Source organism: Micromys minutus (genome assembly GCF_963924665.1).
Source record: "Micromys minutus genome assembly, chromosome: 4".
NCBI lineage: Eukaryota > Metazoa > Chordata > Mammalia > Rodentia > Muridae > Micromys > Micromys minutus.
In genome coordinates this window covers 24,029,040-24,042,585 of record NC_137973.1, presented here as the reverse complement: position 1 = coordinate 24,042,585, position 13,546 = coordinate 24,029,040, and the positions used below count along the sequence as shown (strand labels likewise).

The window sequence follows — 13,546 nt, the reverse complement described above, 5'->3', positions numbered from 1 at the left end:
AGGAGGCATAGAGGAAACACTGGGAATGGCATGAGTTGTTTGAAACCTCAAAGCCCACCCCCAGTGACACGCCTCCTTCAACAAGGCTATGCCTCCTAATTCTTCCCAAACAGTTCCACCAAATTGGGAATGTGCAAATAAAGATGGAATTAAATAATTCCTCAGATCTCCTCCAGATTTATGGTCAGGTCCATTGAAAGGTTTCTTTAGGACCATCTTGGAAAAATGGAGCTTGGAAGTAAAGAGGGAGGAGAATAAAAACAAGGCCCTGGAAATCATGTCATGAGTAACGTGGGAGCCCCCGAGGGAGTCTGGTAAGATCGTCAGTGCCAGCTACCGAAAACCATGCAGGAGAGTGGAAGTTTCCAGAGGACAACCAAGAAAGGAGGCAGGCTGGGAGAAAGGTCAGATGTTCTCCCTATGGCAAGCTCAGGATGGAAACCAGAGGTAGTGTAGCCAAATGAGGCTAATCAGAAGTTGCAATTTCTTGCCCTAAAATGAAGACGCCATTCCAGTTGGGTTCTCCCTTTAGGCTTCCTTAACAGCAGATATGCCAGCCTAGGTGTGGCTGGAAGGCACCTGTCACCAACCTGTTGCGTGGTGACTCTCCACAAAGCCTGGTGGAGGCAGCAGCATCCTTAGCTCTGACCCCCAAAACTTTAAATTATCCCTGGACTTCCTGTTCTGTGCTTTGGTTACACTACCTCTAACCGAGTCCTGGAGGTTTTCCAAACTCTCAGGCCAGAGCAGAACTGTGCATAAATACCTCTTCATCAAGTGGAAGAATGAGAAGCAGGAAGGAAGTCCTGAGAACGGAACGTGGAAAAGAGGACAGCACTAGTGAAGGAGTGCTGGGTGGGGCCGAGAAAGGGGTGGGACAAGACTTCTGAAGCCAGGAAATGAAGCTGGCAGCCTAGGGAGGGAGCTTAGGTTGCAGCGGGAGAAAGGGCAGCCAGGCCTGAGAAGAGAAACAAAGGGGGGATGAAGATGGAGGGTGGGGCTCTGAGAAGGAAGCTGTGGAGAAAAGAAGGGAGGTCCTCAGAGAAAGCTGGGGACAGGTTGAATAGGGTAAGCAATGTGGGCTAAGGAGCCATAAGAGCCTTTCCCTGAGAGCCTGGAGGGAGGGAAAAGAAGGGGCCAGGAAGGTATGGGGTGGGAGAGGAAGAGATGGAGGAAAATGGAAGGCAAGAGAAATGTACCTGTTATACTCTCTAGTATTTCTCCACCCTCCTAAGCAGGAGGAGGTCGTGAGGTCCTAGGAGCAGCTGGAAGGGGCTTGGCAGTAGGATGGAGCAGGGCAGGGCAGGGTCTGTAGTTAACTGTGGTGGAAGGGTGAAGAAGAGTCCCCACCAGGCCTCCTGGGACTCCCTGGAAGCAGACTTGGATTTCTGCTGCATGGCTTGGCCACTCTGATAGAACAGCACGCTAACTTGCTTAGAGTTCGGGGCCCTTAAGATTCTCTTAGGTGAGTCCTGGACAGTGAGGAGGTCAGAAGCCACAGGAGGAGCAGGAGAAGCAATGGCTGCAGTCAGGCGTTTCCTTTCCAGTACCTCTGTGATGTACCTCTTCTCCCTGCACTGATGCTTCTCCCATGGCCATTAGAGAGGGGAGATGCTGACCCCCTGGAACTAAGGTATTCTTTTCCCTTAATTTGGGTCTCTGGCTGATGCACCCTGTGTCCTGTGGAGTACAGAAAGGTGCTTTGGAGATCCTGTTCCATGAGGGGGTTTATAATCCAGTGCAAGTTTTGGAGAGATGGCAGCCAGCGTGCTTTGAGAAATGTGAAGTGATGACACCAAATTTGAGCCGAACGTGGACTTTCAAGTCAGATAGACTGGTTATAATCATCTGTGAGGGGTCTTGTGTAAGTTTCTGCGTGTTGTTTTCCTCATGTGCTAACCATGCGTTGGTACCTTCCAAAGTGATAGCAAGTGATCTTAGGAGATCATTTAATTAGCCTTGTTATCGTATACAAGAGGTATCTAATGCAGAGACGTTAAGCCACTATCCAAAGTCACAGATAGGATGTGACAAGATAGTGGGTTTAGAATCAGATAGGCTGCACAAGAGCCTACGCTGGTGGCTTGTTTGTTTTCAAAGAGCATATAGCTGTGAGGAAGCAGGACAGGCTCTAAACTTAGTGCATAGTAGGTCTCCTCAGAGCAGGGCCAGAGGTTCTGAATTGCCCCATAGGTAGCATGACTAGAAAGCTCTGAGTGGCGGAAATCTGGTCTTATGAGAAAGCTTGGAGGAGATTTTACCTTCCGGGTAAGTTAACTACTAGGATTTCATTCTTTGGGACAGGGCTGGGGAAGCCCCAGGAAGTACCCTAAAATCAGTATTCCCATCTCCACAGCACATTCTCAGGAGGGCTGATGCTATTTCTGTTACTCCCCGGTCCTCAAGGTGGGGCCTGGTCACTTCTGCCACCAGGCTTGTAACCAAGCAGATAACTGTTCTTTCTGTTCCAGCATTCTCCACTACTGACCCTTTTACAGAACACAACTTTAGTACCCTAGCCAGGCTGTGACTTGGTTGGCCTGGTCTGCTAGCTCAAGGTCTCATGGTCACCTGTGTCCTCAGAGTGAACTGCACAGCAATTTTCTCTAACTAGTCTGTTATTTAAGCCAACCCAATGCTGGAGTGAGGTGGCGATAGGGACCTGTGCAGTGTCCCTTCAGGAATGGCTCGGGACAAGCTGATGCAACATTGACGGAATTTAGGGAAAGCTCGAGCTACTCCGTTCCTTTTTAATGGCTCTCAAGTTGAGTCCTGCAAGCTTTAGGACTCTCCCTGGGGCATTTCTCTCTTCGGCTGATATGCAGAGCTTTATGCAAGGCACAGGGACCAGGGTGAACAAAGCAGCGTCTGATGCTGAGGATGCAGCGCCCAGGAGTCATTTCCTGCTGGGAGTCTTGGGACTGCTTTATCTTAGGGGCTTGCTTGCTTACCTGTTTTTAAAATGTATGTTTCTCCTTATTTTGGGCTGGATATCAAACCAAGGACTTGTTATAGCAAAAGCCAGGCAAGAACTATAACAGTTCTATGCATCCTTAGTGTCTATTCTCTTTTTTATTGATACATAATGATCTTCCATTTACTGAGGAATTCATAGCTTCTATGTGCAATTTGCACTACAATTCCATGAGTAGATAGTATCTCCATCTTCCAGTAGGTAACCTCGTGACAGAGGGGCCAGGCTGCAGACCCTGACCTTCTCATGTGTGTTTTACTGTATGGTAATGTCTGCGGAAACCTTGGGCCTTGCTTCCCTTTAAGTTAAAATAAATGATCTTTGTTTTTGTGGTTATCTGCACAAGCCTTTATTAAGCACATAACTCTGTCTAGCTCTGTGTCGGCATGGGAAGAGATATGTATGGCCCACCCATGCTTGCCTTGGACTGTGGTCCAAGCCAGAGGCATTGACCTGGATTGAATGCATAGGGTAACAGACAGCAGGATTAAAGGAAGCACCTACCATATTTACAAGACTCTGTGAGCCAAGTTGCCCGGGTGGGTCTCCATGCTGACAGGGCACAGGACGATATGCTCAACAGCCATTCCAGCTCTCCCCTCCTCTTCCCATTAAAAAAGCTGCCACCATCTGCCCCATGTGTGCACATACAAAAACGAACATTTAAGAGTCTAGATATATTTGAAAAATGGTCTTCTTCATGCAGCCAGCGGGCAGCTGAATGGGCTGTAAGGCAAATAGTTATGGGATCCTATGTTTAGATAAAGATTGGGGAAATCTCAACCCCCTCCACCCATAGCAATATAGTGAAATTTATTCTCCAGTATATAGCAATTTCATCTCTTAGCACCGAGCTTTTAATATAGAATAAGCATATATAATTAATGCAGGGAAGTGAGGAAGTATGAGGTTGCAGCTCTGAAATCAGAAAGATAAGAATTTTAATCCTAGACCACCGAATAGTTAGTCACATATCTGAGGCCAGCTGACTTATCTGAGTTTGCTGAGCCTCCGTTGCTTCATATGCAATTGAGAAAATTATCTCTACCACACAGGACTGCCCAGAGAATTCAGTGGGATTATATGTGTAAAAATGTATAACCTGGGGGCTTAAAGTCGCCTTGTGAAATTTTAATTTATATTTTTAGGAGCTAATGCACGCGGCACAAACATTTTAAAATGTAGGAAGACGAGCCGTGGAAATCACTTCTCCTCATTGTGGTCCTGTGGCTGCTCTCTCCTCTCCTTTACGCATAGTGGACCTCGACAAATCCTCTGTAGTGGGCGAGGCATGGTTTGTGAGTCTTCTTCAGGCATACAGAAGCCTGGGCAGGGCACATAGTTCCCCCCAGGTCACTCAGATGAACACTGAGGAGATTACTGGAGCCAAGGGACTCCTTTGACAGTCCTGCCATCCCCAATCTCACTTCAAACTCGTACTATGATTTTATAATTAATGGAATTTATAATTATAATTTTAAGACACATTTAAAAAGTTATTTGTACGAGTGTGTGTGTGTGTGTGTGTGTGTGTGTGTGTGTGTGCATGTGCATGCGCACACACATGCAAATGAATGCAGGTGTCTGCAGGGGCCTAGAGAAGGCATCAAATTTACTACAGCTGGAGCCATGGGCAGTTGTGAGCTGCCTGACATGGGTTCTGGGATATACTCTTGCTTCGATGACCCATGTCATGTACGCTTAACTGCCGGGCCATCTCTCCAGCCCTAGACTCTTGCATATGATAATTTTAGATGATTCTTCTATCCCCAGAAGCTGAGCTGCACACCTCAATGTCTTTTTCTTCTTTTTTCTTTATCCCCAGCAGGGCTTTAGGAATGACTCTGGAGAGCCATAGCACGTGTCTAATGACCTGCCAATCAAGCCTGCTCCCCGAGAAGCCCAGGTTTCTGAGTCAGAAGATGTGGGCTCCACACTTAGTCGTTGCTTATCTTATCTTTGTGACTTTGGGTGAGTTCTTCCATATATATCTCTGAGAGTCTTTGCCTGTTAAACAGTGCTGATCGTTTCTTGTTTCCAGAAACTTGTAAGCCAACATTTATAAAGCGCCGTGCTACAAATTGTGAGGTCATAAACAAATCTGTGATGTCCTTTTTCTCTCTGCAAAGCCTGGGGAGGCTGAGGAATCCAGAGAGAAAGTGGGTTCGTTGAAAGTGTAGTCAGGGGCTCAGAGAGAGCCTAGCTAGCCATGTATCCCTTCTCTGGATGAAGTTTCCAGAATCAAGGTCCCCAGTCGTGGGCTGAGTGTTGCTGACTCATGGACTATTGACTACCCATTCCCTAGCTGATCGCAGCCCCATTTGCTTCTTCTAGTCCAAAGGGAGCAATAATCCCATTATGAAGCTGTGTCTCATTAAGACATCTCTAAGATAGAGCCAGCCCTGTAGACTCTGGGTTTGCTGCCTTCGAAGGCTTCGCCTCCCTTCCCCCATTCATTAATGACTATGGGAGGTTTTATTCCCCCCAACAAAAGTGTTAATTAGACATTGCTCTGAACAGGGATATTACACAAATGAATTAAACCTAAATCAACCAGGAAGCCGGCTCTGTACTTCGGGTCCCCTGAATGGGGAGGGAACTGAAGGCTGTGCAGGGAACAGGTGGCGAGAATGAGAAGAATGCAGCTTCCCTCTGTTTGAGGCAGATACCTCGGCTCTTACACTTCCTCTGCCTCCCCCCTTTTACTATTTCCCCCTTCCCACCATATACATACACATATACACACACATACACAAATGTCCTTGGCTTTGAGAGTCGAAATTCAGTTTTTGTAACTGAAGCTGATCTGGATTTACCAGTGGGACTTCCTGGGTACCTTATAGGGCCCAGGGTCAATATGTCAATCAGAAGCCACCAAATCCAATCATACCATCACCTTTCCCTGTGCTGCTGAGCCTTCTGGAGCCACTAGTTTTCTCATGGGAAAATGGTGCCCTTCTTATAGGTATGTGGCAGGGAGGGCTACCTGTACAGTGTTTTCATGGTGGGTGATTTCTGACCTCTGTGAACTTGTAATACTGCTTGTCCCCTGTTCATTGACTGCAAAAACAGATGGGAAAACTGTGACCTTGTCTTTTGAGGGTACCCAGGGAATTATGAAGGAGATGGGCGAAACCTGAGCTTCCTCCCTAGAACTCACCTTCGTGGTGGAAGGAGAGAATCAACTCTTAAATAAGTTGTCTCCTGCCTGCGTGCAAACTATGGCAGGTGTCTGCATGTGTGCATGACCTCAAGGCCACCCTGGCAAGTCTTCCCCCCCAACCTAGAATATACTATATGAGCACCTCAAACACACCACACACACCATACATACACCGCATACATACCACACACGAACCCCACAAATACCACACGTAATCTGTACACCTACATATGCAAAACTTATTAAGTATTAGGTATTTGGTATATAGTTAGAGAACAGGTCTGTGGAGAAGCTGGAGCAAGTATTCTTGTTGCTCTGATAAGAAGGCCAGTTAGGGGCAAGAGATGTAGAAGAACAGCCATGAGTTGCACCCTCAGGGTTGTGCCAGGTAGAGGGTATATGTGCCTCCATCTGGCAGAGTAGAGTCTGAACAAATGCAGAAAGCAGCCCCCCTCTCTCTGATAAAGGTTTATTTTCCTTCTACTTATGTGTGTCTCTGTGTGTATACATATGTGTGTATATGTCGCTGCACTTGTACAAGGTGCCAGAAGAGAGCCTCAGATCCCACGGAGCTGAAGTCACCTCCCTGACATGGCACTAGGAACTGACCTGCAGTCCTCTTCGAGAGGAGCAAGTACTCCTAACACTGATCCATCTTTCTAGCCCCTACCTCCTTGGCTCTGAGGGGAGGGCCTGCAGTTCTGGCCCAGGCAGGAGCCTCGGGGCCTTGCTCTCTGTAGTGTTTACCCTTCCTTTCCTTGAAGCTCACTCATGGCCTTTCCTTATTACTCCCCAGGAGGCGGTTGTTCAGTCCTCCTCTGGAGTCCCACCATCTCCGGTCAGCCCGTTACTACACACCATTGAGTTCTTGCTCAGAGACAGGGGAAAATATTCTTTACTCTTCTGTTGTATGTTATTTTGGTCTTTAGGATCAGGGATTGGAGCGAGGGCTTCATGCATACTTGGAATATGCTGTATACCACTGAGCTGAAGCCTCAGCTGGCCGCTCTTTTCCTGTGTTAGCTGCCTCATCTATGCATCCAAACATTTGACATTCTTCATGTTCCAGAAGTTTATAGCTGGAGCTAAGCAGTGCTTCCAATTGAAAAGTTGTTCTCCCATATCTTAGCCATTAGTCTGTTTCTTTTGCTTTCCAGTGTGATCTGACAGGGACAGAATGTATCAGTCATGTTAATTTTTTTTTGTCGCTATAACAAAACGGCTCTGATTATAAAAGGAAGTCTGGAGGTTTCGATCTATGGTTGGCTGGTTGGCTCTGTGCTTAGGGCTTTTGGTGAGGCAGTCTGTCATAGCAGGAGCACATAGCACAGGAAGGTACTCATGAATGGGAGATGGGAAGCAAATAAGGTTGAAGAGAAGAGCATGGCATACCATTGTCCCTGCTCAGTAACTCAGCTCTCCTCCAACAGGTCCCATCTCCTAACGGTGACATCATCTTTTCAATAGTCTTACAAGCCAGGGGGCACACGTTCAACACATGGTCTACTGGAGACACTTCAGATCCAAACTACTGAGAGGAATTGGATGTGAACTCTGAGGGTAATGAGGACTCAGGTTCACTGACTATCTGAGGTTCAGCTTCCTGGGGCTGAGAGTTTGTGGGTCAAAAGCTAAAATGGATGAGAAAGGAATCTGTGAGTGCTTAACTGCTCATCAATGCGAGCAATTACTCCATGCTATTTCTGTTCATTTAGTGCTGAACAACAGGAGCTCTTCATGGATGACCTATACCGTCGACTGCTAAAGCAAGCGTGCCTATGGGTTTGAGCCTATCCAGACATGCTAGAAAATCATGTTTGTTTTTTATCCCACCACATATAAAGGAATTCTTTTTCTTTCATTAAAAAAAAAATCAAAGGCTGGAGAAATGGCTTAATGGTTAAGAGCACTGGCTACTCTTCCATAGAAACCCAGGTTCAAATCCCCAGGACATACATGGTGGCTTATAGCCACCTGCAACTTCATTTCCAGAGAATTCTGCACCTTCTGGCTTTCATAGACATCAGCCATATAAATGCAGGCAAAATATTCACACACCTTTTAAAAAGAGAGGGAAATCAAGACATACTAGAGAAAGAAAACTGACACTTAAAGTATGTGTATATTCTAGTTAACAAACATGGATTTGTGTGTGTGTGTGTGTGTGTGTGTGATAGTGTGTGTGTGCGCGTGCGCGCGGTATGTGTGTATGTGTGGTGTGTGTGTGTATGTGTGTATGGTGGTTTATGTGTGTACTTTATTTGCTTTTGCTTTGACCTTTCTTTCTTTTGCTTTTTTTTTTTTTTTTTTTTTTTTTTTTTTTTTTTTTGTCTGAGACTAGAAAACAGAAAGAAGCAGGAACTTTTAGCAGCTGCCTGCCATTGTCTCCTGTCTAGGCAGCTCTTAAGCATCCTCCTAATGGGTCAATTACTTATCATTTGGAAGTTTCTGCTTTTCTTTTAGAAGAAACCTGTTGAGAACAGCCCCTCAGGACTAAGCCTGAGGCAGTGCACTTTAGAAGAAGAAAGAGTCTGTGTGCTCAGTGGTCACACCTGCACACACAGCTTCACCGCAGTTTCAGGCAGTCCTGTCTTTGACTCTGACATTTTTTTTCCTCCACCAATGGAGGGAAGGAATCAGGGCAAAAGTAAGAATCTGCCCTCTAGTAGAAACCAAAGCTGGGGGAGGGGAGCATGGCTCCATAGGGAGAGAGAATTCAGCAGAAGAGAATGAAGTTAGGAGTTTCTTTTTTGTCTGTTCCAGGCCCTGTAGACGATATTCTATTTACTGTTGACCGACTTACTTTAATTTACACAGAGGTCTGTTGAGTAGGAATTAATGACCCCATTTTCTATTTTCTGTATAGGAAATAATATCTAGAGAAATGAGGGGATATCTGAACTCCAAACTGATTTCTCTAGAGTTCTGGCTCCTTGGACCATGATCTCGGAGGTTTCCATTTCACCTTCATGATGAAGGAACTAGACGTGCAACAGCCAGATGGAAACCATGTGGCTGATTCCACCAACTGCATGTTTGGATGACTTGTTTCATTCGTTTGTTTTATTTTTGAGACAGGGTTTTACCCTGTAGTTCAGTCTATCTTAAAACTCACTGAGAATCCCAGTCAAGCTGGCCTTGAACTTGAGGTTATCCTCCTGCCTCAGCCTCTAAAATGCTGGGCTTACAGGTGAGTGCTATTGTGTAGATCTTGTTTATATTCTGGTAATTTGGAGAGACATGCTCTTGCCCCTTAAAGAGACATTTAGAAAGCTGACACATACTACAGCCTTACACTGAGCCAAGGGTAGATTTATGCCCTGGATAAGTTTCCAGTCAGTCCTCAGATGCTCACCGATACAGACAGCCAAGATTCTGACAGACATTTTTCTAAAGCAACAGGCAGGCTAAGGGAATCTGAGGGATAATCCATTGCCTAATAGCTTGTTTGTTTTTACAGTGTAGAAGAAACCTTGAGTCTCCATTTTACAGATCAAAGAACAAGAATCCACATACTACAATGCAAAAGGAACTCCCTGCATAGAAGCAGAGTGAGGGATTTCACCCTGTTCATTCATTCATTCATTCATTCATTCATTGTTCTAGACATATCTTGTAGTGGAACTTCTCTAGATGGGTACTACAGATCAGAGAGTGAGTGTAGACAGTGGAATAGGTTTATGGAGCTACTCTGGGATGAATGGTACAAAGCTCATTGGCAGTCTGGTACAAGAGGCGTGAGACCCTGTGTTTATGGCTGGCAGACAGAGTGGGTTCCTGAAACCCTCCAGATAGACAGGGTCTACAAGAAGGAAAATAAACAGCAGGCTACATGGAAAGGAATCCATGGGTTCATGGACAGTGTCTGTTGTCTAAGGTAAGGCCCTAAGAAGAGGACCTTGATGGATCCTTTAGAGCCCTACTTATTAGGGAGACAGAACAACCTTGATCAGTCTACAGAGGGCAGAGGTCTTCTGTTTAAAAGCAAGAAGGAGGACTAGCAGATGATTAAGATAGCCAACAGCTAAGAGCTTCCCTACTTCTTGGAAGGTGTCCAGCTTGAGGGCTTTGTGGCTTTTATCTGGCTGAGGCATCTTGGTAGGTCTAGCAGTAAACCACAGTAGGGTCTTGCTAAGGTTTATTTTAGCTATTCCCTTAAGGACCCCATGCATCTCTTGGCCATGGGGCCTGCTTATCCCCATGGGTACTAGTAGACAGCAACCACTAGTATTGGACCTTGACTAAGTTACCTCATTTTTCTAATATTTCTTGTGTGTGTGCATGTGTATGTGTGAGTGTGTGTGTGTGTGTGTGAGTGTGTGTGTGTGTGAGTGTGTGTGTGTGTGTGTGAGTGTGTGTGTGTGTGTGTGTGTGTATAAGCACCAGCACATGTGCATACATGTGTGATGATATCTCACTGTGTTGTCCAGGCTGACCTCAAATTAATAGCCATCTCTTTGCATGCTGGGATTACAGGGATGACCCACCAGAGCTCAGTGTGTGAAAGGGATTAACAATCTTTATCTTCTCCAGGCAATGGAGATGGGTTTTGCGTTTATGAAGTAGTTGGTAGAATGCCTGGAATATGCATTCATACAACAAGTGATCATGGTTTTCATTGGCCATCATGTCTCAGCCGTCCTTCTAAACTCTGGTTGTAGCCCTCTTCCAGGGAGCAGTACCCTCTGGTGGACCACACGGTGCTCCCAGTCATATAGCTTTCCTTTGGGGTTCTCAGCTGCTGGCTCATCTCCAGTGCTCTAAGCATCTGGTCTCTTTCCCCAGGGCTCAGAGTGGAGAGAGCCCAAGTGCCTTAGAGTAGACCCCTGCCACTGGAACCTTCTTCCCCACCAGGAACCATCCTACTGTCGGCTAGATCCAGAGCAAGACTGCCCTGGTAGCTGATGCTAGTGCTTCTAGCTGAACTAGGGTCTGGCTTTGTGCCTGCCAATCTCTGTAAGTTCTCAGACTCGCCATCTATCTGCCTAACTGCTGAAGGGGGTAACTAGCCATTTCTTCCTGGATGATATAGGACGGTCTACGTAGGGAATTTGTTCTCTGGTTTATGATCTGTGTCCCACATGTCCATCCATCTGCTTGGCCTTTAGTTCCACATGTGTTTATGTAGCATCTTCCACCATGTGCCTCATAGTGTTGTTGGCCTGTTGTTTGGCTGAATGGGGACAGAAGAGTCTGGTCTTCCAGTAGCTGGAGGTGACAGATAGTGGCATTGGAAGTGACAGAGGACAATAAGGAAACACAAACCTGTACCTAGGCATAAACACTGGCATGTGCAGACAAAATGTAACACGAAGGACTGGTGTCTTCAGATTTCTTTTACTTTGTCTTCTTCTTTTAGGGATGCTTCTTGGCACGCCATAGGAGAACAAATTGATCTGGTCCCTCAGATCTCTCACACACTAAAAACAGCATACACAGTATTCCAATTGGCCTGGGCAGGAAAAAAAAAATCCTAGATTCTGTGGAAGGAACATTAAATTAGATGGATGGACCCTTAGCTATGACTAACAGAAAAGGACTTTGTTTTGTTCACCAGTTCAGGATCTAGAACCATGACACATAGTAGGCCCTTAATCAATATTTTCTAGCTCCAATGCCTAGCCTAAGATGAATGGAGAGGTAGCATCCCATTGACCACAATGTTACTGTTGCTTCGTGAGTGAGTAAGCCAGGCTCAGGAAAAGAAGACACATGCTGGTCATGCTTGGATGGGGCCTCCTGGTTGTGGAAGGAGAGTGGACAGGTAAATGCCACCATCCCTTCTGATGCTGAGGCTTCGTCTCCCCTCCCAAGCTCAGCCTGCCTGGTCTCGAATCTTAAGTGCTCTGCCGACAATGCCTGGATCTAGATTGCCTTGGAACCGTCTATGAGAGAGTAAAATGGAAACGCTTAGACATCTATTTACCCTTATGACCTTTCGGAGTTCTCAGTTTTCTGTAACCAGTTGCCAATGGTCAAAGTGCTGGATGCATGGCATGGGTTTTTCGCTCTTTTTCCTGCCTCTGGTTCCCGTCAGGTGGAGGAAAGGGTAGCACTGACTTGTGACTGGGGTCAGAGGACAGGAGAGTGGTGAGGATCAGGTGGAATTAGGTGGCATGTCGGAGCCCAGCAAACTGGGGCATGAGTATAGGGTCCCAGGACACGTGAACCTCTGTGTTCCAATGTGCTCCTGTGTCTACTCTGCCCCTACATCCAGTCTTCACACTAGGCTGTCCCCTTGGATTTCCCATGATCCCTGAGTCCACTGTCTGAAGGGGGCCCTACGGCTTAGCACATTTGTCCCCTTCCTCCTCGTTCCATGTGTAAATATGCCTGTGACATAAAAACTGTCTGGCCCTGTGAGATATAAATTGCCTCTTTCAGGGCGTTCTTTCCCGATGGCTTAGAACCTGCTGCGTGTGTTCATGCTCTGAGCTCTGAGGGAGGTCCCAGAGGTAGGGAGTGAGTCTGTCTCGCTCTTGGGAGAGAACAATATTTGTCACTTGTGGGTACTGTTGTTATGGGGTTTTTCGTTGGTTTGTTTTGATGTGTTTGGTTTCTGTTTTTTTGGCAACCATGCCATCTCCTCATGGCTGTTGATGTGCTTAAAAGTAGAGCTCTAAAAAAGGTGACAGTTGATGCACTGGAGACTCCCCTGCTGGGAGTGTGGGACTGGGTCTCTGGGCTGTGTTTTCCCTCTGGGCAGCTCCTCTGCTCTTGCCCAGGACTGCGGGGTGATGTCATACTCGAGTTCCTTCATTCAGGTACTCAGTTGTTTGCCCCCTTAACAAATCCTTTGCGGAGGCCTTTCTGTAAGCCAGTTTCCAGGTTTAGCCTTCAGAGAGACAGAGCAGGAGCCGGATCCCTGCTCTGTGTCTGACACCGGACCAGCTTCTTGAGAGGCTGCCAGGCCATGGCTCCGACTGTACTCACTTGAAGACGTACATGAGCCAAGGTCTACTGGAATGGCAGTGTCGCCGCACTGCAAGCAGGGGAAGCAAAGAGGCCAGTCTAGACCACCAGGAGCTCCTGACAGGGACCTGTGACCCTTCTCCTGGGGAAAATGACTCCTATAGGAGAAGCCATGAAGCAAGGTTGCCAGTGACCTGTTGGTAAGGAGGTCTAGCCTGGGAAAGCCATGGAATAAGGTTGCCAGTGACCTGTTGGTAAGGAGGTCCAGCCTGGAAGTTCAAAGCATGGGATGAGGTTGACCTTTGTACCCCACTCGTGCATCCTGTTTCCCTGGGAGACAGCTAGGACATTACTCAGAATCTTTCACATGTATTTCTGTCTCCACTCCATTACTTGTGGCTTCAGCTTCCTCATCTGAAGCAGGAGAGGTAGGAACCAGGTGAGATTATGAGACTGGAATCACTTGGTAATCCCATAGCTTCGTACAACCGTACTGC

General features: G+C 46.7%; 1 protein-coding gene across 1 annotated transcript in view; it reads left to right on the top strand.

Annotated features, from left to right (window-relative positions):
• KIRREL1 (kirre like nephrin family adhesion molecule 1) overlaps positions 1-13,546 on the top strand; it is a 92,374-nt gene that overhangs the window by 28,741 nt on the left and 50,087 nt on the right. Inside the window, exon 2 of the mRNA XM_080915251.1 lies at positions 4,800-4,945. Within this exon, the coding sequence (XP_080771377.1) occupies positions 4,813-4,945 (133 nt within the window). The 5' untranslated portion in view covers positions 4,800-4,812. The remainder of the gene's footprint in view (positions 1-4,799; positions 4,946-13,546) is intronic.